The sequence below is a fragment of the Epinephelus moara genome, chromosome 24 (assembly GCF_006386435.1).
Source record: "Epinephelus moara isolate mb chromosome 24, YSFRI_EMoa_1.0, whole genome shotgun sequence".
Taxonomy (NCBI): Eukaryota; Metazoa; Chordata; class Actinopteri; order Perciformes; family Serranidae; genus Epinephelus; species Epinephelus moara.
Genome location: NC_065529.1, coordinates 32020361 through 32045015, shown reverse-complemented (window position 1 = coordinate 32045015; position 24655 = coordinate 32020361). Strand labels below are relative to the sequence as shown.

The 24655-nt window shown below is 41.1% G+C and overlaps 2 protein-coding genes across 3 annotated transcripts in view; one reads left to right on the top strand and one right to left on the bottom strand.

Annotated features, from left to right (window-relative positions):
- The window catches only part of LOC126386795 (putative nuclease HARBI1), a 133732-nt gene extending 128523 nt beyond the window's left edge, over window positions 1-5209 (bottom strand). For both annotated transcript variants that reach the window (XM_050039377.1, XM_050039378.1), the window contains exon 1: window positions 5200-5209. The gene's annotated coding sequence lies outside the window, so the exon portion shown is untranslated. The remainder of the gene's footprint in view (window positions 1-5199) is intronic.
- The window catches only part of atg7 (ATG7 autophagy related 7 homolog (S. cerevisiae)), a 121082-nt gene that overhangs the window by 69834 nt on the left and 26593 nt on the right, over window positions 1-24655 (top strand). The window contains exon 18 of the mRNA XM_050039375.1: window positions 706-828. Coding sequence (XP_049895332.1) covers window positions 706-828 — 123 coding nt within the window. The remainder of the gene's footprint in view (window positions 1-705; window positions 829-24655) is intronic.

Genomic DNA, 24655 nt, shown 5'->3' with positions numbered 1-24655 from the left:
ACATGTTTGATAAAACGGAGTTAAATCTCTCGGCATCCATTTTCAAGCTCTCTGTGTGTTTGTGTCCTTGCGGACGAGAAAAGGGGGAGCGCACATTTCCGGGAGGGCGTGTCCTTTTCAAAAATGCAAGAGGCGTTGCTTTGTTGCCGGCTGTTTTCGCCGATGTGTTAAACACACTTTAGAAAGGAGTGTCCCCAGACTATCAGAAGGCAGAGATCTCTGATTGTCTGGTGGCGAGACTAGTCTTGTTATCTGAATGCAATAATTGGTCTGAGTTTTCTTAGAACCATATGAGAATGGTACAATTATGAGTTTTTATCTCTGGTGGAATTCACTTACATTTTAGAGTGGCATCAGCTTATTAATAGCATTTTAACCTAAACAAAGAATAATAATAATTTAATTGATAATGAAAATAATCGTAAGTTGCAGCCTTACATATTTTTCTCTCTTTCTGTCAATTTTGTTAAGTACTCTGTATGTTTCACATCATTACAAAAGGGATGTGCTCAACTGTTGTTTACACATGAATTAAAGAAGGAGAGTTGAAAAGCAGACTTCCCAATGTGGTACTCAATGTGAACTTTTACTATTAAGTCAGAATAGATGTATTGTTACCGTATCAACAGACACTTTTCCTTGGAAATTGCCTGAAAATTGTTCTTTGTTCATGTTGTTGTTTGTTTTGTTTGTTTTTTTGTCAAGGTCCTGGACCATTACGAGCGGGAAGGTTTCAACTTCCTGTCCAAGGTTTTTAATTCTTCACACTCATTCCTGGAGGACCTGACGGGGCTGACGCTGTTGCACCAGGAGACACAGGCTGCAGAGGTGAATCACACTCACATATACACCTCCACAAACAGGTACAGGCAGGCACGCAAGACCAGCTGCACTCTGATACACAGGCTGCACTGCAGTGTCAACATGTGCATGGATTTTCTTTCAAACCAGATTTACGAGAGAAAATCATATTCCTGGATATGTATCTTACATCTTTATATATTCGATGGTGAGTTATTTGGTGTTTTGAGGCACGAGCAATCTTGTCCGTAATAGGGAAATTAGGGTCCCCTCCCTGAAGCTGCTGACCTGACACACTTGACATGAGAGAAGGAGATGACTCGGGGGAAGCTTTGCCCATCTTTCTGGCAGAGTTAACTAATTATCATAAAAAGCACTGCAGAGGCAAGGCGCCAGGAGTGGATGAAATTTGCCCTGAAATGCTGAAAGCTCTGGATGTTGTGGGTTCCCATTTTTTAAAAAGGAGCACAGGCTGTGCTCAGATTATTGGAGTATCAGACTGCTGTGCCTTCGTAGGAAATCTTTCTGAGTGAAGTTTGCCCGTCTAGTCTACATGGATTATGTGGATGTTGTTTGGAGGGCTTATGATGGTGTTCTCTGGTTTGTGTTGTAGGGGGTACAGGCAGCATCTGGTTTTTGAGTGAGAGCTGAGCAGGGCCTGGGTATTGTTGAAAAAATTACGATACCAGTATCAATACTAGTATCCTTACTGTGCGTTCACACCAAACGCGATGGACGCGATGAACGCCACAAGTCTCCATTCAAAATCAATGTAAATGACGCAATGACAGGCGATGTCGCTTCGGGCGACGCGTTTCAGGTGATACGAGCGACGCGATGAAGCGATGACGCGTCCATCGCCTCATCGCGTGTGTCGCTTGAAGTTGAAAAATTTGAACTTTTCAAGCGACATCGCGTGACGCTGTGCCGCGACATCCAATCAGCGTTCATTTTCATAAAGAAATTATAAGCAACTAACCGGAGACAGATGGACAGGCGCTCCGCAGCTGGGATGGAGCGCCTGTAGTTGGTGTCCAGGCGGGAGATCCTCGCACCGATACGGGCCAACAGGTCCTCAAACTGGGCCAGCGTCAGCCTGAAGTACCGCTGGAAACGACCGTCATCCAGACGCAGCTCTTGCAGGAGGTGATGATATTCACCCAGCTGTGTGCGTTTCTGGAGGATATTGTGAACCCAGACACGGCGGCGTTTGGGTCTCCGATCCAAATCAGATGTCCACAACAGATAAAGAGCAGCTACGGTAGTTAACTCAGCCATGGTTGACGAGAAAATAGCGGGAGGTGAAGAAAATTGCGGGAGGAGGGTTGCGTCATCGCGATTGAAGCGATGAAGCGATGATCAAAAAGGTGACATTTGTGATCAAGCGATGCGATACTCGCGTTATGGGCGATGACATCGTGTCCATCGCGTTTGGTGTGAACGCACTGTTAGAGTGATACTGATACCAATAGAGTACTTCATTTGATACCTTTTTTTGTCTACTTCATTTGAAACCGATTGTGGTTGGAAGCATTCAGTTGTTAAAAATGCCACCAGATGCCACAGGAGCATAGTAAAGACATACTTTAGAATGTTTTGGTGGCATCTTGGCACGTTGAAGTGTCAACTCAGTCAAAGACACTGTGCTCGACTTCACCACATCACTGACCGTATGGTTTGTAACTGCTTCGCTAGTGGGCCAATCACACACATCAGTAAATCATACAACACTTGCAGTGATTGACTGTGAGCAAAACCATACAAATACTCATTTTTTTCCAGATCTGGGTACAATAGCTTGTTTGAAGGCGTCTTTTGGTTGCTAGGAAAGGACAATTGTTCCACTTAGACTTCCAGTCTAGTGTTTCTGTTAAGTTTAGTCCTCCTGAACTGAAATACACACACTAGGACATGGCAAGATTAGTTTTAGGACTTTGTTGCTCAATGGTAGGTTGTTCCCTTCGACAAGATAGAAACTTGATGTCAGAAATAAAAGTCTACTGCTTCTTAAAGTGATAAACCAGCACAAATCATGGATTGCAGCGGTCAAAAGAAAGAATGTCGGGAAACTCCAGGGTCCTTGGAACTCATTTTATTACTGATACGTTTAGCAATTTTTAAGGATAATAATGGCAAGACAGATACACAGTGCACACAAATACAAATGCTTCTCTCTCTCTCTGTAGACTGTTGGCTAGCAAGCATTAGCTTGAAAAGGCTCACTTATCTGTAATGAAATGAGTGTTACATACCTCAGAGTTTCCCAACAGTGTCCAGTTTTTTCTTTTGACAGCTGCAACATGATTTGCGCTTCTTTGTTTCTTTAGAGAAGCGGCAGACTTTTATTTGTGACATCAAGTTTGTACTTTATCAAAGGGAAAAACCTACCACTGGCAAGGTCCTAAAATTAATTTTCCCTTTCCCTATGGTGTGTATTTCAGTTGTGGACTAAAGTTTAGCAGTTCATATGCTGTTTCCGTGTAGTAGTGGCTGGACCAAAAGCTTAAGTGGAACAGCAATGTCATTTCCTAGCAACCAAAGGATGCCTTGCTTCGGTCTTTAAGTGTTGAATGCAAGAATTGTTTGAATGGAAAAGTTTCACTACTACTTGGAAGTGGGTTATTCGTTCGTGTACCGATACCCAGCACTAGAGCTGTGTTCTTTTCTAGGCAATAAGACAAGCATATCCTGAGTAGGCACTGTACTTCACCAAGGTGTTTGTGATTTTCATGGACAAAATCTCTCGGCAAAGCTTAGGAATATAGAGTATCTTTCCCCTTTGTTCATTTCTGGATTACATCTGTTTTTTGCAGGGATGGTGTGAAACCAAGTAAAGAGTCCAACTCCAAGTCTCAAACAGCCAAATTCCGAAAATGATGGTTAGAATGGTGGAAATCTTCACCTGAGCTAAGTTCAAAAAAATTAATCTGGATCAGAAAGAATTATCGAGATTTGGAAATCCCTTGTTTTGCTGTCCAGGATCAGAAGGTCCATCTTACTTTTGTGACGTTTTTTGAAATCAACATTGGATTGGATCACCCTGATCCAGCTAGTGAACGAAACAGAGATATTTGAGATTATAACTTTAAAAAGTTTTTATTTGATTTTGACAGCTATTTGGTCGATATTGGCTTTAAAATGAACTATTGGAATCGGCCAGCATGCTTTTTCTTATTTCACACAATGAATGAATATTACATATGCCGAAAGTATTAAATTACATGTCTCCATCTGCAGGTGGGCCATCACGATAAGAGTATGCATGCATATGATGTTAATTCCACTAAAGCTGAGACTTGATGATCACTAAAATTAGGTAGGGAAAAAGGTGGATAAATTAATATCAGTATCGGTTATTGTCCAAATAAGTTGTTACATATTGGCATAATAGATATCGGCAGAAAATCCAATATTGTGCATATATATCTTGAACAGTTTAAAGTTTTGTTACATTTTATTCCTGAAATCCGCCCTCCTGCTAGGATCAGACTAATCCTGTTTTTTTTTTTGATCAAAGGTATCCCAATCCTACCAAAAGTTTTAAAGAACACATACTAAAAGTTTGATCCAGATCAAAACCCCAACATCGGAGTCCTTTTTTCTTTTGAACAACCCATTTTCAAGACTTCATTCTATCCAATAGCCGAAATACGATCTGATTACTTTTGAACAACTGGGCCCTGGGGTAGCCACTTTCTCCCAGCCCTTCAAGTTGCTACCCCAGGTAAAGGCTTTTAAGTATCTTGGATCGTGAGGGTAGGACAAAGTATTACATCTGGATTGTGCGTTAAAGGGTTTCAATATCCCGTCTTGCCTTGGAATGCCTAAGGAGCAGTCAGACCTCATGGCTGGGGAGAAAAACCTCTGGGAGTTCTTCCGTAGACCTGAACCTGAATAAGGGACAGAAAATGGATGGCAAGATGGAGCTCACCATGGAGTTTTATGACCCTGGGAAATACATACAAAACTCTTTATACAGTTGCAAAACATCTGTGTCCTCATGTGGAAACTAAAGCCTTTTGTAAGAATTTCATTAGTAGGATTTCTCAAATTAAATGTTTTAATAGGAGCTAGACTGTTTTAATTCAAAGGCAGAGATATTTTTGTCCCTTAACCTTGTTCTAATTAATCTGTTGCCATAGCAGCACACAGTTGATGTCTATGGAACAACGAGCGGCAGAAAGTTCCAACAAACATCCAGAATACTTGGTGGTGGAATATGGGTGGTTTTCCTCAAGACTCCCCTCTGACATGAGACAGAGGGAGTGGAGGGAGAGACAGAAAATGAGTGTGTGTGTGTGTGTGNGTGTGTGTGTGTGTGTGTGTGGGGTTGGGTCTGATCTTGCCGAGCTGTGGGAAAATCCCACGTACTTTCTCCCCAACTCCTACTCATAACACACAGATGGAGGAGGGGAGAAGAAGAAAGCAAGGACGCAAGAGGGAAAGGAGGGAGAAAGGAGGATAGATAAGAGAAACAGTCGAGGGAAAAAAGGTGAGGAGGAGGAAGAATGGAAAATGAGATAGAGAACGACAATAGGAGCTAGTTAGGATGAAAATATATCTTTATATATCCCTCTTTCCCTCTCCTGCTTTCAAGCTTTACCTCATCCCCTATCGTTCTCTCTATCTGTTGCGATTGTTCCTCCCCTCTCTATTTCCCCCTTCCTCTCGCTTGATGAAGTGTGTTGAAGAGTCTGGCGTAGCTCCCTTTCTCCTCAATCAGAAGATGGAGAGATTGTTTTGATTGCTCAGCCCACTAGCGCCAGAAGTCTTAGCGCCTGTTTCCTGTACACAGATTAGCTATTCCAAAAACTACTGCACTTGGAGGACGTCCCTTAAAGTTTTTTTTTTTCCCCTATTCCAGGAAGGGACAGAAGTTCTTCTCCCGCTCTTGAAAGCATATTATTACTTATTTCATGCGGGTACCCACTAGAAACAGGCCTGTGGCTCGTTTCGGATCTTGACCCATATTTTAAAAAGTACTGGCCCGAAATAATGATAATACTCTCTGTAAAAATTAGGGGTTTAAAGGGTCCTTGTGGGATACCTTTTTTTATGTGTACATGTTTGGATTGTATACAGCTATGAGTCATCATTGGAAGATGATTATCGCTTCCAGTGGCTTACTTACTGACCCGTTGCTTTTAGGAGGTTTTTCCTGTATCCTTTGTTTAGAAGTTAGACGTAATGCAGGTCTGTGATGTTTAAACTGCGTCAGTGTAATGACTGATTAGGAGCACAGTAGAACTGGGCATGTATTGCAAAATGTACGTGCATGGATTACAGTGGATTTAAATGACTTTCTATGCTTATTAAGTTATTTTTACAATGCTCTCCTCTTTCCCTAAAGCACGGTACTGAATTCATTACAGGCCGTGTGTGTGTGTGTGTGTGTGTGTGTGTTTTTGTATGTTCAAGTGTATGTAACCATTCTAAACTATAATCTACGTCACCAGATAGCAGTACTATGTACTTATGGCCTATTTTGGGCAAGTTTGTAACCTGAGAACTACTTTTTATGCGGTCACCGCAGGGTTTTGGGGGAGTTCAAGTTCGGTAAAAGTTTAGACTGACTGTGTGTGTGTGTGTATATCAGTGTGAATGGCTTCTTTGTGAGATCAGCTCGATAGGGATTTCAGACTCTGGTAGGAACATGGCAGGGTGGAAAATGTACTATGAATCTGGCGTCTGGCAAATTAGTTACATGTATTTGAATGTTTTTCAAACATTTATTTTCAGTATGCATCGTGCTGTATCCTCAGTTCTACGAGGCCATTCGTGTTTGCGGTGAGAAAAGTCAAACATGACAAACCATTTTAAATATTCATGATATGATCTGTACTCTACAATTTGGTATGGCCACTTTCCCTCGTATACTGTAGTAATTGTAACTGTCACTCCATAGAGTGTAAAGCCTCGGTATACTTCAAACAAAGTGCGCGTCAGATTGTCTAACTGCGTCTGAAGCCGTCTTACCGGCAGCAATTGTTTTTCCAGAAACAGACAATGCGAGACCTCCCAAGAAAAGTGACACTGTCGTTTCAGTAAATGCCCCACAACAATATGTTTACACTCAAGTGACAAAGCCCTCCAGCTGCAGTAATTATGACTCTCTGGCGATTTATAAGTCACTGAGAAATGATGTCATCCTGCCAATAGTTGTTTCATTTGTAGGACTTGTTTAAAAATCCGACAGTAATGCCCAATACACTGAGTATTCGGCCAGTGAGGAAAGGTATGACAGTAAGAGGGTTTTTTTTTTAGTTGTCACTTTTTTATGTGTATAACTGAGTGTAACACAATGAATTCCTTTGATTAGAGACAGTAAGAAAGTGTATGCTGTAATCCCCCTTTGTGCAATTCATCGTCTTGACACTCCACATACACACAATTCTTGGAAAGAGATTAGGACGGCAGTGACAGGAAGAGGCTTTGATGGCAGGCTCAAATTGTGGCCATTTGCAGTACATAGAAACACTTTGCTCAGTATAAACCATAGACTGTATATAAAAATATACACAAAATATTCCTGATATGTGTGCTGTCATCTTCTTCATTTGGAGCCAACGTCTACACACTTGTGATCGGGAGATGGAGCTGTGGTATAGATGTCCCACGCGTACATCCATCCAACCGAATTGCGAGCAGGGCCATTGATAACAGGCACATCAATGGCAGGGTTCTCCCTGCCTATCTAAGACAAAGGCGGGCTGCCTGGGTGATTCTGGCCGCCGCCTTGGTTAAAGCATGTGTGTTTGCATGGGGGACGTTCAGATGTAGTGTCTTTTGCGCGCACAAACCCATTACTTTCAGTGTAGACGCGCGTCATGCTTGCTCATAACCCAAGTGCATTCGGTGTGACCCGCTTGTCTTTTCGTCAGGTGCACAGCTCCACGGACCTGCGTCTCCCTCCGGTGTTGTGTCAGATCCCGGTTCCCACTCGGGCTGTCTCTCTCCTACTGTTTGAGCTCTGCCCCATTTGAAAGGCGAAGGAAGCCCCTATGTGGAAAGACGTCGCCTCCGAGATGTAGAATGTGTATAGAAGAGAAACACACATTTCAGGACTGCTAACTTGTATCATCAGAACAGACATGTCCTGTGATTTTCAGCCTCCTTTCATATTTAATAGAGGGGGGACAATACCTGACAGTAATATTCTCAGCTGTCAGGATGTGCCTGCTGTAAAGGGTAAATATAATCATGGAAGGCTGAAAATCACAGGACATGTCTGTTCTGATTATACAAGTCAGCAGTGTAAAGCTCAAGCATGTGGGGGCCTCCTTTCATATTTAATAGAGGGGGGGGGGGCAGTATCTAAAAGTACAGCTGTCAAGATGCCCCCCGCCACAGGCCTTTGCCACCTTAGTCTCGAAAAAACCCAGGGAAAACCCTGAATGGGTGTGCAAATTTGGAAAAAAAAAAATTATATATCGATAATTATAAATGGACTTAGGGTCTTGGTACCATGTCTGAAGGGTTACTTTTGGTTCCAAAGGTACCATACCGAAAGTGTTTCGTTAAAACGGGGCTTTAGACGGCCACATGTCTGAACGGATACCTGACTTCCTCAGTCACAAAATTTCTTCACATCACTTTCGACAAGTTATGTGTTTAGTTAAATGTAGTGAACTGAACATTGTACAGAGCATCAAAACAAATGTTAAACCAGCCATCTGTGTCAAGGTGCAGCTCCGTGTTGGCATGTCAGAACAGGGTGTTGTGTTGGCTGATTAGCCTTTCCTGAGTGTAACCTCCCTGTGGAGGGCTGGGTCGGACAAATCAACACACGCAAACCACTCAAAAGAGCCTGAGAGGAAATCAGTGTCTGTACAGGATGTTGTACCTCTCCTCTGACGCACCCACCCACTGTCTTTGGCTTGGCAGATTAAGTTATATAAAACACTGTATATATTCACCCATTCACACTCATACATACACATGAAGGGGGCAGGCTAAGCCTTATTATGTCAGAGGACAGAGGACAAAGGAGATGGATTTTCTCCATTCAAAGTCTAAGTGTTGTTATAGCCCTGTTATATTATTAGCACAATATCAAAGGGCCATCCATATCTTTACACTGTGATCATTATATGGTGAGGATGTTGTGCCTTTGCTTCAACACACATGTCATGCTCTAGTGCAGGGTCAAAAACCTTTGTTATCAAAAGAGCCGTTTTTGACAAAAAAATAAATAAATAAATCTCTGGCGGTGCAGGACACATTTGAGTCTTATAATGAAGGTAACACAGTCTATTAAGTCTAAATTAGCCTATCAGCTAATAGGTCTAAATGAGCATTCATTGTTTTATTTTTAGGGTGGCAAAAAGGTGCAGTGGTTAGCACTGTCACCTGATAGCAAGACGGTTCCTGTTTCGAACCCAGGGTGGGTGAGCCCTTCTGTGCGGAGTTCGCATGTTCTCTCCCCGTGTCAGCGTGGGTTTTCTCCAGGTACTCCAGCTTCCTCCCACAGTCCAAAGACATGCAGGTTAACTGGTGACTCTAAATTGCCTGTAGGTGTGAATGTGAGCGTGAGTTAGTTGTCTGTCTCTATGTGTCAGCCCTGCGATATTCTAGCAACCTGTTCAGGATAAGGTTATGGAAATGACCAGATGAGAATATGCCAAGGTGCCAGAAAACCATGTGTCAAACTTGTGTAGAAAAGAGTATCTGCACACTTGGATCAATGCAAGTATCTTTCATGAACCAAGCTTCGGTCAGAGGACCTTCATCAGGGTAACAATCAGCACATGAGCACAATGAACAGTCTTTATGTGATTCATCAAAGCAATCAATAACACCTGTACTGCAACACTCCTGCTCAGATGGGAGATGTAGTTCAAAAGCAGAGTGTGTAGTCCTCTCTACACAACAGTAGATTTCAATATCAAGTAAAGGAATTGTGCTCATGTGCTGATTGTTACCCTGATGGAGGTCCTCTGACTGAAAGCTTGGCTCATTAAAGATACTTGCATTGATCTAAATGATTTAAAGTAAAATAGTATTTAGCAGCTCTGCAGTTACTCACATTAATTGTTATTGAAGTCATAGGTAGATCAGGTTTTTACAGAAGCCCTGAGAGACAGGTGAGAAAAAAAAATATGGTGATCTACTTTGTTAATGACTTCAGAGGTTACTTGGAATAAACCACTTAATACATCAGATTTGTAACACTGAGAAAATGTATGTGTAATGACTGTATTTTCCCAGTGCCACCATAGGAAGCCCATTCTTCATATTGTATATCCTTATCATCATTTTCAGTAAGCGGTGCCATTTGCCTGGTGTATGCGCTTGTTCCCGGACACATTAATCTGTCTAAATGTGAATGCCCCATACAGAGGATATGTGACACACTCAGCACAAAGGGTCTTTCTGCAGCGTTCGTGCTCCACTCCCTTCCACCTACTCCAACTGTGCGCTGCCAGTAAGTCACAAGATAAAGTCGTTTGCATTGAACTTAGAGAAGAATGTGTCACTTGTGATCTTGTGATTTTTTTATTAGTCTCATTTGAATGAAATGACAGCTGCTCCTACGAAGTGATATACATACAATTGTAAAATGTGTGTCAAACGCGGCATTATTTAGTAAAACCTTTTTCAAATAATTGTATGACAGGATGTAGTTGACACATAACAAGTAGTAGATCTGTAATTGGTTTAATTTTGTACTATAGTTCAGTACAGAACTGGGTAACACAGAGAAGATTCATATTGTGTTTTATTATAGTTTTAATATCGTTTAAGTTATGCAATAACACCGTTGAGGGTGTAACCTGCAACATCATCCTCTCACTGTCATGTTTTGAAATGAAATCATTGTAAAATTACCTCAATTCTTAATAATATAAGACTTTCCTGGAAGTTTCCAGGTCCAGGGCTCATGGGGTCCGCAGGGGCCCCCAATTAGTTTTTTACCGATTCTCCAGATATCCAGGGCAACTTATCATGAGATCAGTGTGTTGCTCAAGACACATTTACAGTTGGGAGTATCGTATACATGGGGATTTAGTTTTAGTGCAATCTGTCCGCCAATTACTAGTGAAATCTTTTTACAAGACGATGCCCTACATTTGAACCATACGGGACTCCCAAGTAACATTTTTAAGATAATCTGCATCTTGATTACAATCGTAGGTCTTGACACGGTCCTCTTCTTGGCCCGATTCCAGTACACAGTGAAGTATGTACACTTGTGTTACTCCAGATCTGTATGTTTGGCTGTTTGATAGCAGTGTGTGCGCCATCAGATGCCACTAATCATCACCTTGAGTCATGCTAATGCCCCGAAGGAGCAGAGGTTACCCAACCACCCACGCTCAGCCCCTCTCTGCTCTGTGCCTCTCTACGTAAAACAGTGTGCTGATGATAAAGTTGATTTAGTTATGTTGGCTCATCACCCAGCAGCTTGGAAAAAACACAAGTACGAGCATGTATGCGCACGCACACAAACACACACTCTAACGCAGGCTCTCAGCAGTCACATGCTCTTTTTCTCCTTTCTCTCTCCCGCTCTCTCCTTCTCACCCCCACACGAACACATGCACACAAACACTCGAACGTCAGAGGGCCCCATGTATGTCAGAGCTTTATCCAAACACAGCTACGGTTGCTACATGCTACAATTATTACCAGATGGACTCGGGGAAAACGTATTAAGGCTGCTTTTTCATTAGCAAAGTGCACACCCTCCTGTGAGACTGAGAGGGAGAAACACACAGGGAATATGTGAAGGAGAGTCAGAGCGTCATTTCAAAAAGTGTTATTCATTTCATATTTCAAATCATGCACACTTGACCCTTGCTGACCACTGTCCCTGACTGGTTGTATATTTCCATTTTCCTCTCTCCATCTATTTTCCTCCGTTTATTTCAAGGTCCCATGGAATCGAAAATGATTTTTGTTTTGTGTGTTGCTATGTTGTCAAAACATTCAGTTCTAATGTTTTCTTATATCAAAGTCCCACCCTTTTCTTCTTTGTTAGCTTACGCTCGGGGGAGTATTAACCAGTTCTATTAAATGAAAACTGATGACAGAATATGATTCAGCCACCCCGCCCCATCAAAACTACAACTTTACCTTTGTCACTAAAACTAGCAGCGGTCACATGGATGGAAAATACTGCAAAAACAAGAGTTGATTGAGCTGTTTATGGACTAACAAAAATCTTGATAATTGATTAATGTTTGGGCCTTTTATCATAGCGAAATGTTCCATGGTTCCAGTCCAACAAATATTGGAATTTCATGCTTTTCTCTATGGTGGCACATTAGGACCATTGTAGGTAAAAATAAAAATTAAAAAACTAGGTCAGGGAGGGGGGGTAATACTCTGAAACAAAACCACACAATATCCAAGATTAAAGAACAAATTTATTAAAGAAATAGATATTTTCTGAGGTTAAAAGTCATAAATCTGCAAGAAAAAACTCCAAAATTGAAGTCACAAGAACAAGAAGTTTCTTGTTTTTGTTGTCAAGGGACCGCTTCAGTTTTCAAGGTTGGAATAAACCTCATCACACCACAGACACCACTGGTAAAAAGGGAATCCCAGCAAATATTGAGATGTTGAATGACAGTGTCAATCAAGACATCCTGTTGTGGTTTAAAAATAGCTCCAAAATGAAAGTTGCCAACGTCCAAGACGATACCTGGCCATCAGGTGGACATTGTCCCTACATCAAAATATGATGATCACAAGAACGGGCCTATTCAGCTCGTCTGTTGAAGTTTATGTACACAGCGTGCATTCAGTAGCTATATACACCCTAAAAACTAAAAAATATGTTTAGTTTTAATACATTGACTATGTCTAAAAATAATAAACTCAGGTTAGTCTCTTAGAGCCAGATCTATCTCCACAGTGCTGTGTCAGTGCTTGGAAAGGACTAGAATCACCATATTACCATTCTGCTATAGGGGAGAAAAACACTGTGGCTTGTTTTTGTTTCTCTAAACCAATCACAATTGTCTGGGGTGGTGCTTAGCCTAGGATACAATGACAGTGCCCTTGCCAAATAGTGTCAGGGGGAATACACACACACACAGGACCATTTACGTGTTCATTGTTGGATGTTAGCGCTGCTGCTGTGTTAGCTTGTGCTAACAAGAAAGACCCTCTCTCTTTGTTGACAGTAGCAACAGAAAGTTTGCTGATAGGGCGGGGAGTCAGGATGGTCCAAGTTTAGACCCCCGGTGCAAAAAGGATTGTATTCAGGTATTGTTTGACTGGTGATGTTTCAAGAGATGTGACAAAGCAACTGCGACTGGCTTTGCCAGAAAACAGATCAGCATCAGGCATGAGAGTCCTGAGAGACAGAGTCTGGGTTTTTTCAAGATGCATTCACAAGTTGATTTATTTATTGTAGACCTTCACAACAATTCAAGGAAAGAACAAAGCAGGCATGCCTTAATGCACGATCCAAATCTTTCTCAAAACTTGCCATTTTCAGTCTGTAAGTTGTTAGCGCAGAGGCAAAGGGGATTTGGAAACAGTAACATCCAGATAGCGGAAGGAAGGGAGAATGCTGGCCCAAATAGTCAGCCAGTGGCAGGCTTATAGCCACAGTCTACATCTGGTGAGTCAGACTAGGCCAAGGTTGACTCACATGGGACACAAACCCTGGTCTCCCCAGGCTCTGTATTTTTTATGTATTGATTTTTTTTTTTTTTTTTTTTACCCACAATGGCCCTTAATACACCATTACATTTTTCTCTGTCATATCAATTTCTATTCAATTTTCTTTATAAAGCCCAACAAATGACAATTTTGCCTCAGAGGGCTTCACAACACATGACATCCTTCTGTCCTTGGACCCTCACAGCAGGTAAGGAAACGGTCGCCCCAAGAAAACATCTAACAGGAAATAAAAGTTAGAAACCTCAAAATGCTTGGCTGAGGTGATGTGGGATTAAAGGGACAGATCACCCCCAAATCAAAAATACATATTTTTCCTTTTGAAAATCTCAACACAGTGTCTCTTTCTCGAAATCATGACCTTGTTACACAAGTTAATCCACAGACCTTCATGTGAGCAGTTTGATATAGGAGTTATTTTCTGTCTGACAAACTTCAACCACCAACTGTATCACCACACAGAAGGAAGTGTGCATCTACTCATGGATGAGAGGCTTGTGCTTATCACACATAGTTAAATGAATACATTTAGATTAAACATCGACTATTCCTTGGGTAAAACAAGGAATATGAAGATGTCACCTTGGCTGCGTCTTCCCTATTTTACGATGTTTTAAAGACGATAAAACATTGATAAGATGATAAGACATTGGAATCATCATTAGCAGTTCTCTCCAACGATACAGGGTCAAACTGTATGTCGGACTACACATGCATGAGCTATAAACATGCCTCTCTTACTCTGTAAATGGGGTTGACAACACAGTGAAGGCTAATGTCTCTCGTCAGTCTGGGGGAATCTCAAACAAAGTCCCTCTCAGTGTCACTATCTTGTTTCAAGCAGAAAGATGTCAAACCACAGAAGGAGCTATAATCTCGACACCGTTTCTTAGGACCTTTAATTGATTTATGTGCATGTCAGAGTACGACATAGTGAGAAGAAAAACAGTTTTGTATTCAATTTAGTGCACATTAACTGGCCGCTTTCATCCGTCAGTTTCCAAGAAAGAACCTAATTTGGTGTCAACTATAGATGAAATAGAGATAATGTTCTAAAAAAGTTATTTTAGTCACTTGTGTTGAGTTTGTGATCATGTCGTTTATTTTAAGAGAAATGTATAACTTTTTTAACGTGCAGAAATGTGGCTCATGTCTACAGATGTGCTTACAAACCATATTCTGTATGAGGAGTAACATATTCGATGGTTAATGAATTGAAGTTCATAAAGGCAGTCATTAGTTGGAAGGAGATATTGTTTCGAAAATATTTTTGACATTGCAGACAAGTGAAATATATATTTCCCTGTTTCTCCTTCCATCAGTCCTGCATGTTTTATTTTAATGTATATTAATGTCAGGAGCGGAGTGCACATACACACACATATGCCAGTGTCATCATGTATCGCTGGTACTGAGCACGTGTGTATTTATGTTCTGTATCTATGCCAGCTATGCCGTCTCGACATCTATTGCGCTGCTAATTATAAATGTGTACTCTACTTGCAGGGATGCATGTCAGCTATGTACAGACACATCACACCTCCCATGCTTCCTTTCTCTGCATAGTTTCCCTCTTCGCTGTCTCTCTCACACACACATGCACATACATGTTCAGTTCTATACATAGTGGGTCTAAATCTCCCCAGTTCTTTACAGGCTAAATTCAGAAGCTTTTTGTCAGTCTGTGGCTTGACTTATAACCTCACTTGCTAACCTTCCAAACCCTCCACTGAGTGTTTGAAGGTTTTTCTCCATTACTGATGTGTGTATATTTGGTAGAACAGATTCTTTGGTAGCTAGTTGTTAATAATTCTTTGCCTGACAACTGTCCTGACTCTTGAGTCTCCTGATGTGAGCTAATCTCTCATGGTGTCTTCCCAGGTTACACATTATTGTGCATTCCTGTTGTTGTTGAGAAATATTCTTTAAAATTTTTGGGACTCCGGATCTTGGCATGTATATGATTTACTACGCAGTACATAATGGCAGTCATATTAGATAATATAATTTTTCTCGTATTTTACTTCTTTATCTTTTTATTCCTATTTTTCTATTGCACATTTCTTCAGTAGCTATCCCTGCAGTCCAGAGTCTGGCCCACCTGGTCATGTCCGTCCAGCGTGTGCACTGAGACTACATGTACACAAAGCCTGTCCTGGACTGATGCCAGAGTGAGACAAACACATACAAACAAAACTGTAACCATCAGAAACAGAGGTCATTCAACAAATATGACAAATAAGATAAAAACACTGAAACACTTGCGATTTATCATTTTATCAGAGTCCAAGTACTCCTAGTATGATTACTTACATAATTTGCAATTCAAATTGTTCAGTGAAGGTTCAGAATATGCCTATTTTACTCATTTTGTTCACTGTGTTATGAGAATACTTACCCCTGTTCACAGAGGACTAATATTACCAGGGGACCTGATGTGATGTAGAAATAACCCCCATGTCTGTGTTTTGTGCGGCCGGATAAGCAAAATCTGTAATTTACTTGAATTTACTGACATTATCCCCCAGATATGATGTACACAGTTTTTTTTTTTGTTTGTTTGTTTTTTGAATAAATTCAGGTTAAAGAAACAGAACTGATCCTGCCACACACATTCAGCTGTCTCCAAGTCAGAATAATGTTAATCAAATTGGATTTGGCTGTTCAATATGAATATTGTATATCAGGATATTCAGGGTTCAGGGCAAGCTAATTTATATGGAGTTAGATTTGTGTCTTTATTACATGCGAGAAAATAAATGATATGAGAGAAGAAAAATGATCGAATTGACAGCTGGGTGAGGATCGTCTTGGGACTCGAATTCAACTGAATCATTTATCATCTGTGTCATCACCTTACCCAAACATTGGAGTCTCCGCTCCCAAATAATGCAGCGCATCTATGCCGGTGAATCCACCATGGTGGATGAATGATTCAGTTGAATTCGACTCTCAAGACGATCCTCACCCAGCTGTCATTTTGATTGAGACTGGCCAATAGGAACGTGGCCCCGCCCATGACATTATTTTCGCAGCGAAAGCAACATCCTGACACGAGAGCAAAGACTTAGGTTTTGAGAGAGAGAAGAAAAATGTTTTGAGAGAAACAATTTTTTTTTGAGAGAAAATGTTTTTACACTGATAGCAAAAAAATAATATTTGAGAGTAAAAAAAGTTTTTTGAGAGAGAGTTTTTTTTTCTTTTCTCGGAAATCATTTTTTTAAATCTCAAATTATTTTTTTTATATTCTATGACAAAATACTTTCTCGCAAAACTTTTTTTAGTCTCAAATATTATTATTTTTTGCTATCAGTGTGAAAACTTTTTCTCTCAAATATTTTTTTTCTTTCAAACATTTTTTTTTTCTCATATTTATTTTCTCGCATGTAATAAAGACACAAATCTAACTCCATAATTTATGCTAACTATGTTGACGACAGATCAGAAAATTGCAACATTTTTGCCGACACTAGATGTCAAACAAAAGCCAGAGACTGTATCGTATTAAGTTGCTGTGAGCTGTAAATTCACCACTTCTAAGCAGAAGATAATGTTATCTTGGAGCCCAACTAGGCAAAGCCTCTCTTCCTCTGGGCAGCTGCCTCCGTCTTACTCAGACTCATCCTGGGTCTGGGTCTGCAGCTGCCTGTACCAGAGAGCAGTGTGACAGCGAGAAGAGAGCTCACTCTGCAGCTAAATCTGGGGACCAAAACATGTGGAGAAAAAAGGATTGTTCAGTTTGAAGAGTCTCGGTGACTGAGAGGTCTCCAGTTGATGATTCCAATCGTCAACTTTCAGGGGGCAGCTCCGGGCACATGCCATCCTTTTTGCCATCTTTTGAGATTCTGCGTTTTGGATGGATTTGATCTGTCTCTTTCTGTGAACAGGTGTCCATACTGTGGAGCCAGATGAGACGCCTGCACCCAAAATGCTGTAAAAACTTTCATTAACTAGAGCACTCGGAGAGCGCAGACCTCCGCCAAGCAGCTTGGATTTCCCTCAATGTTATTATTTTATACACTTCACTTCAACCAATCACCACCAAAATTTTATCATTTGTTCCTTGTCCCATTGTTTCCTGAAAATTTCATCAAAATCTATTGAGAACTTTTAGAGTTATTTTGCAGACAAACAGACAAACATACCAACACGGGCAAAAACATAACCTCCTTGGCAGAGGTCATAATTGCCACTGCATCCTCCATAATTTTTAACCGTGAGAGAGGCAGAAAAGAGACTTGGAGAAAACTAAAAACCTGAATATGACCCCAAGTCACTGAGATGCCGGTTTGCATGAGACTATTATTATCGCTTGACCTCTGTGTTTGGCACAATATGTTAATGTTCTTACTTGACGAGTATGGACGTGGCAGATTCACACAGGATCAAGATAGACGACCTCTGCAATTATTACAAATAACTTTAGGTCCCCAGGTAATACTAGTCCCCTGCAAATATGGCTTCGGTCTATATTGCTCCTGGACAAGAGAGAGGGAAAAATCATCTCTTAAATAGCACACATTCTGTGTCAGGGTACTCATTCAGGACTTTGTTGAGGTAGGACAGCTATGTCATCATTCCTTTAATCCCCCTCTGCCCCTTTCCGTTTCTGTGGCTGAGGTAATATGAGTCCAGCATAGCTGCCCAGTGTTTCCCTCATTACAGGGTGCTATCTCAAGCAAAATACCAGTCACATATAAATACACAGGATACATTCAGAACATATTAAAAAAAAAGGATTAAGATTTATAGATACAGTCAGTGATGTATTCTGCTCTTTTGTCTCGTTTTGTCACCATAAGAAGCTCAAATCTTACTATCTATAAGTCTCCTCTGCACTGATATATTTAAGGGTTTCCCATATGGTATGAAGATAACAGATTAAACAGATGAAGGTGGTGGGAAAAATAGCAGGTGATAAGATCTGAACCTCTTTGACCAGCACATTAGCCCACTACAGAGGGATAATATTTTAGAGGGCTGTATATTATTAATACACTGGTACACAGGGCTGGAGCCGATGAAGAGGTGTACTGTAGGTGGGGGGCATAGAGGACACATGGCACCCAGGACAGCTGTCTTGAGCCCAAGGGGGCCCATTCAGGATTACCAATCATTAATCACAGAGGAGTTATTTTCATAAGTCGTAAATAGGACCCATACAAATGAACTTTTCCTTCACTATGTGGGAAAACTTACAGCGGCCCCGCTCTTATATATGGCCTCTGCTCCCCGGCGCCAGTCAGTCCAGAGTGATGCCTTCTTCTGGCCTGGCAGCTGGCTGTACGCATGGACAGACAGACAGACAGACAGACAGATGACTGGGCTGCGACAGACTGAGTAGTAGTCTCGTTGTCCCTGTTTAGCTCCTACTCTTCTTCCTCGTCGGTAGCTTTTAACAACTATTTTTGTATCTGTGTCGGCTTTGCACTTCTGGAAGCTCGACACCCCGCCACCCCAACCCCACCCACCCACTCACATATATACGTCATGGGGATCGTTTTGCTTCAAGAAAGAGGCTTATCATCTAAAGTATGCGCTCCACTATGACCATGCATCGTTTAATATGGACATTATGATGTAAAAGATAAAAGAATCATAATTTTTTATGATAAACATTTTAAGGCATTCTAAAATTGCATTTTTGCCATTTTTTCCCTGTTTTAACCCTTTGAAACCTGGAGCGACATCACTTTCTTTGTGCTCCTTTCAGACACCTTTCACAAGTATTTCAGTCTTTGAACCCCGAGCAAATTGGTGTGATTTCTTTCACAAACATGGGGAAGAAATGTCCCAGAAATTGCAAAAAAATAATAGATTTGGAAATTATTTAATAAATTGTGGAAAAAGGAAAAAAAACAGGAAAAAAATTATTTATAATTATCATTATTACATTTTGAATTTATTTTACAGATTTTTTTAAAATAAGTTTTAAGCACTTTTTTCCAGGTCATTTTCTTGTTTGTTTGTTTTTAACTTTCTTTCTGTCTCTCTTTTTTTTAAACTTATTTTCTTGTTTTTAATTTTCTCTTTATATTAATTTATTGCAATAATTTGGGTCATTTTTTCCTTTGTTGCCCACTGTTTTTACAAAAAGAGCCCTTTTGAATGTCAGAGCCCACCAATATTAGGTTTTTAATTTTGTCTTCCTTTTATGTTTATCAATCATGTATTTGTTTGTAGCATGACATTGAAATGTAGAAGAAAAACAAATCATTCACTGTTTTTGAAAAGGGAACAAGGCGATATCAATTTTAATAGTCAATTGCCTAGCAACCTTTTTTTAAAGGACATGCAGAGTGTTCAGCCAAAACAACCTTCTGTTGAAAAAAAAACACAAGGACACGTTAAGGGAGTGTTGTGTCGGGCAGGTGCAGGTGTGAAATGTGATCTAGGGACCTCGCTTTAAAAAATAGATCATTTTATTAGATGCCAAAACATTCAGTTTACAATGCCATGAAGAAGGATGTTACAACCCTGGATGCTTTATTTAAGGAGATATTCATCTTTCCAACTATCTCAGATGCAGTTGTGTTGGAAGGTATCACTGGAGTCTAGAGAAAAGAAGCTTCTGCACACTGCTCTCATTTAGCATCACAATTTATTGGTGTTACTAATGTTTCAGTCTCTCTGGACTTTTTTAAGACAGTTTTACGCAATTCTTACATCACTGATATTGAATTAATAGTGCTCAACCTATTTTGTGTGCACAGGTGTGGCACAGTTAATTTCCTGTGGGAGTGTCTCTCAGTAACTGACAGCGACATCTGAACCACCTGTCACACTATATTCCACATATGAAGGAGAGAAAAGAAAAACATGGACCATGGCTGATCTTATGAATAAACACATCGGCCCTGCAGCTTTCATAAATCCAAATTGTATCTTGAGTGCACCATAAGTGGGTCTATAACATCCCAAGATTCCTTATAGCATGACATGCCATGTTATCTTGTTTCCAGTATGTTTCTCTTCTATTGAGTATTTCTTTAATGTTATCAATCCCTGGATGCAACTCTGGGTGCTGACAATCATTTTATCCTCCACCTCCATTTTATCCTTCAGTTTGGATTTTTACTGTAAAAAGAGTTTTACTGTAAAAAATAAGGTGGCACGGTGCTGCAGTGGTTAGCATTGTCAAACCCCGGGGTGGGGGAGCCCTTCTGTGCAGAGTTTGCATGTTCTCCCTGTGTCAGCGTGGGTACTCCAGCTTCCTCCCACAGTCCAAAGACATGCAGGTTAATTGGTGACTGTAAATTGTCCGTAGGTGTGAATGCGAATTGTTGTCTGTCTCTATGTGTCAGCCCTGTGATAGTCTGGTGACCTGTCCAGGGTGAACCCCGCCCCTTGCCCAGTGTCAGCTAGGATAGGCTCAAAACCCCCGGACTCCCAACAGGATAAGCGGCTACGGAAAACAAACGAACGAATAAATGAATGTAAAAAATAAATTACACAACTGCCAGGAAGTTTAAGATGGATACGTTCGGAGAAGTCTGAAGATGCTGAATTTGAAGAATGTTTACTGATCGAGGAGGTCAAGCTTAGAACCGTAGACTGTATCATAAGGATAGACGACATAACAGCTCCTAAAAGTTAAACCAAAACACCTTGAACGCCCCCTGGTGGCTGGCTGCAGTATCGGGAATAAGCCTCGCCCCTTCCAAGTTTTTTCCCAAAGATGGTTTCAGTCATTTTGAGTCGTTCTTATTGTGCTGATCTTTGTTCAAATGTTGTTTTTCAGATACGTTGGGTTTTAAGTAGTTATTTGATGCTATAAAAAGGGAGTTTGACGTCATGATTGACAGCTGTGTGTTCCAATCGGTGTGCTCGTGATTGAGTCAGGGCATTGGCATTGAGTCAGACAGGTGTATAGGTATAGAGAGGAACTCAATGCCGCAGCTCCACTGGCAGATCACCACCGCTTAGACTGTGGATCCAAATGAAGTCACCAGCACAACATGGCAGCGGCCATATCCAGGATATATAAAGTCTCTGCGTGACACCTGTATCCCTCTGTGTACTGTTGGGGAGTTGATAAATCATTTCATTGAAATCTCAGGAAGTAAATGTTATCAGCATGTGAAGCACACATTGTTTCTGCTCTATTGTTGCACGCATGCTGAAAACTAACATTCGCTTGATGTATTTAAGACTGTCAGCCGAGCACATGTGATACGTGATGACCCAGGACCCCATTCAGTAGCACAAACATGTAGACCTTATTATAAAGGAACATAATAGTGTCCCACTCCCACAACTAGGAAACTACTTTTGCCTCTCTAAGCTGATGATTTTATCTGAAATTTTCTTTCCTTTAAATAATGGTTAAATTATTAAAACAGTAATTTGGTCCTGCTTTGCATACACAGACTAAAGTATGATTTATATTTGTATAAGCATGTGCAGCTATTCTGTACTGTACTGTGCACACAAACTTAAATTAGTTGAAGTATTTTTGCAAATCCTGTCGGAGAGCTGGACTGTTTATTTCTCTGTTCCTGATTCTTTGATACTGAAAAACACTCCAGCTGCATCAAAGAAAGAGATAAGAGCTGTGTGTGTGTGTGTGTGTGTGTGTGTGTGTGTGCATGTGTGTGTCAGAGTCTACATGTGCTCTGAATCTTGTACAGCCTGATTTTAGCCTGCCTGGCTGGTCACAGGTAATCTGCCCTGGAGCTCACACACACACATCTATGTACATCTGGCCACAATGCAAGTTCTTATCTTTTTCCCCTGATGCTGCTCTGTCCAGCACATGGAAGACAGTGATAGCATCAAGCCTCTGGTTCAGATAATTACTCACATACACACACATCCACAGAAATAATGCATGTACGCACATGTGTGTGTTCGAGCTCCCTTTTCTCTGACGAACTAACACTTTTGCTCCTGAACACACACGTCTGTGACTGGCATCATTTCCTCTGACCTAATTTTCATGCGAAAACAAAATCACTGGCATGACGTACTCTAATTAAGCTAAAAAAAAAGAAACAGATTCATTATTGACTATTCAGGAACATCTGTGTGTAGCCTCTTTAGCCTCATGGCTCCCAGTATGGCCAGTATGAAGTCCAAAAGCTGATGGATGAATGGCTTTTTTTGTTGTTGAAAATAGTTTTGGTTTTTGGTTAATTTCCAACGAACTGATGGACGGACTGCATTTTCCAAAATGATCTTCATGGTTTTCAACCCTCTCTAAAGTGTTTAACGTTTTGTGTATTCTGTATAGAAAGAAGAGGTTGTTGTCAGTAATTGATTCACAGAGCGAAGACGTCTTTGTAATGAAAGACTGTGACTGTCTGCTGCTCTTAGCTCCAGATCAAAAGATTGCCTCCGCTGTGGTTTACTAGGCACTTTGCCGTCTTTTCTCCTGTGAACTCCTGTGTGTGCGGATGTGTGTGTGTGTGTGTGTGTGTGTGTGTGTGTGTGTGTGTGCATGCCTATATGCGTGCATGCCTATATGCGTGCATGTGTTTGTGTGTGTGCCCACGGGGCCCTACTAGTGTTTGATTGCTCCTCTGACCACACGTGAGTTGGCTTTGACTCACAGTTCTAATTAAACCTAGGGCAGGTCTGAACTGGCAACACACACACACACACACACACACACACAGCTTCTGAAGTTGATCTGTTATTGCCATTTGGTTAGTTGCACGCTCAAAACGGTTCATTAGGTAGAGTTTATACTGGTCACACACACACACACACACACACACACACACACACACACACACACACTAATGCCTCACCAGAGGCAACTGAACTTAATTCGAGGCTTCAAGCTGTTAGTGATTTGATTTTATATTTAACAGCAGTTGTTAGATGAAGAACTAAGTCATCATCCTCAGTATGGTCATAAATTAGATTTGATTAAAAAAAATGTTTATAACATCATACTTAATCATTTAGAGGATGATTCAAAGCTACGTGTCTTCATTATGTTTCAGTTTTTAGTTAAGTTTGCGACATTTTTATATGTTTTTTAACACGTATGAGGAACTTGAGTTATAAAACACTTGTGTGACTCAGAAAATGTGTTGATAACCCTCTGTAGTGTACAGGAAATGTGTCAGAGGGAAATGGAGGCCGGGGGGAGCTACAGCGGGAGAGAGGAAGAGGGAGATGGGGACTGACAGATAAAGTGAGAGAAAGAACAGGAGACCATCCAAGCTTCTAAAAAGAGACGAGGAGTCAGGAGTGAGGGGATGTGTCGGCTGTTTGGCAAAGAAGGTTTAGGAGGAGCACCTGAAAAGTGTGAGCGATTCGTTCTGAGAAATTCAGTGAACACTTCAGAGAAAGGCAGATAAGAGTTGTGCCAGCAGTCCTGAGAGAGTTAAAAAAAAAAGGCTAAATATTTAAAGTTAAGGACACAGAGGGAGAGCTGTCCTGAAAAAGAGGGCGAGCAGTCAGCCGGTGTCTCGGGAGAAACAACAGGACCCAGCTGTTGCTCTGCAGGCCACCACACCCAGCCGAGAGAGACTCCATTTGTTGTTGTAGCTGGCCTTTATGGCTCTGAGAGAGAAGAGGGAGAAAGAGGAGGTGGCGGTGGTGGTGGTAGCAGAGTCTGACCGACTTAGAGTCACGCTCCCGAAAAGTAGGAAAGAGGAGTGACGGTCCAGCTTTAATTAGGAAATAGGAAGAGTGGGGAAAAGAAGGGAGGATGCTGCATCACTTCCTGGTTTGGCGTTTCTCTGTTATGAGGTTTTGTTCCAAGGTTTGTTATCTGGGCCGAGTGTTGCAAGTGTCTGTGCTTTGTTTGATTACCCCGAGACTCTGGAGTTTATAAAAACACAGCCAGAGGACGTGACCTCAGCTGGGACCTACACACTAACTCTGTTCCCACCAGAGCTCCTCTAAACCATCTCTTACCTCTTCTAACCAGTGTCAAACCACTTTCACTCCCACCCATGTCATCCGTCACTCTCCCTCTGACGTCCCTTCACTACGCCTATCTCCAATCTTCAATAAAGAGTATGTGGCTGTATCATACCATAAACTATCACTTCACAAAACTGAAAGCAGTGTTCATACCCTGTGCAAGTGATGAATCACATTTAATTAGCTTTTGGTGAACCACAGTGGCAACACTTTATTTTACAGCACAAAATAAATACCTAACATGTGGTAGGTAATTATGTTTCTATACTAATATAATGAAGTGTTGGCTAATTATTAAAAACACACTCAAACAAAACCAACATAAATTGATCCCACTAAG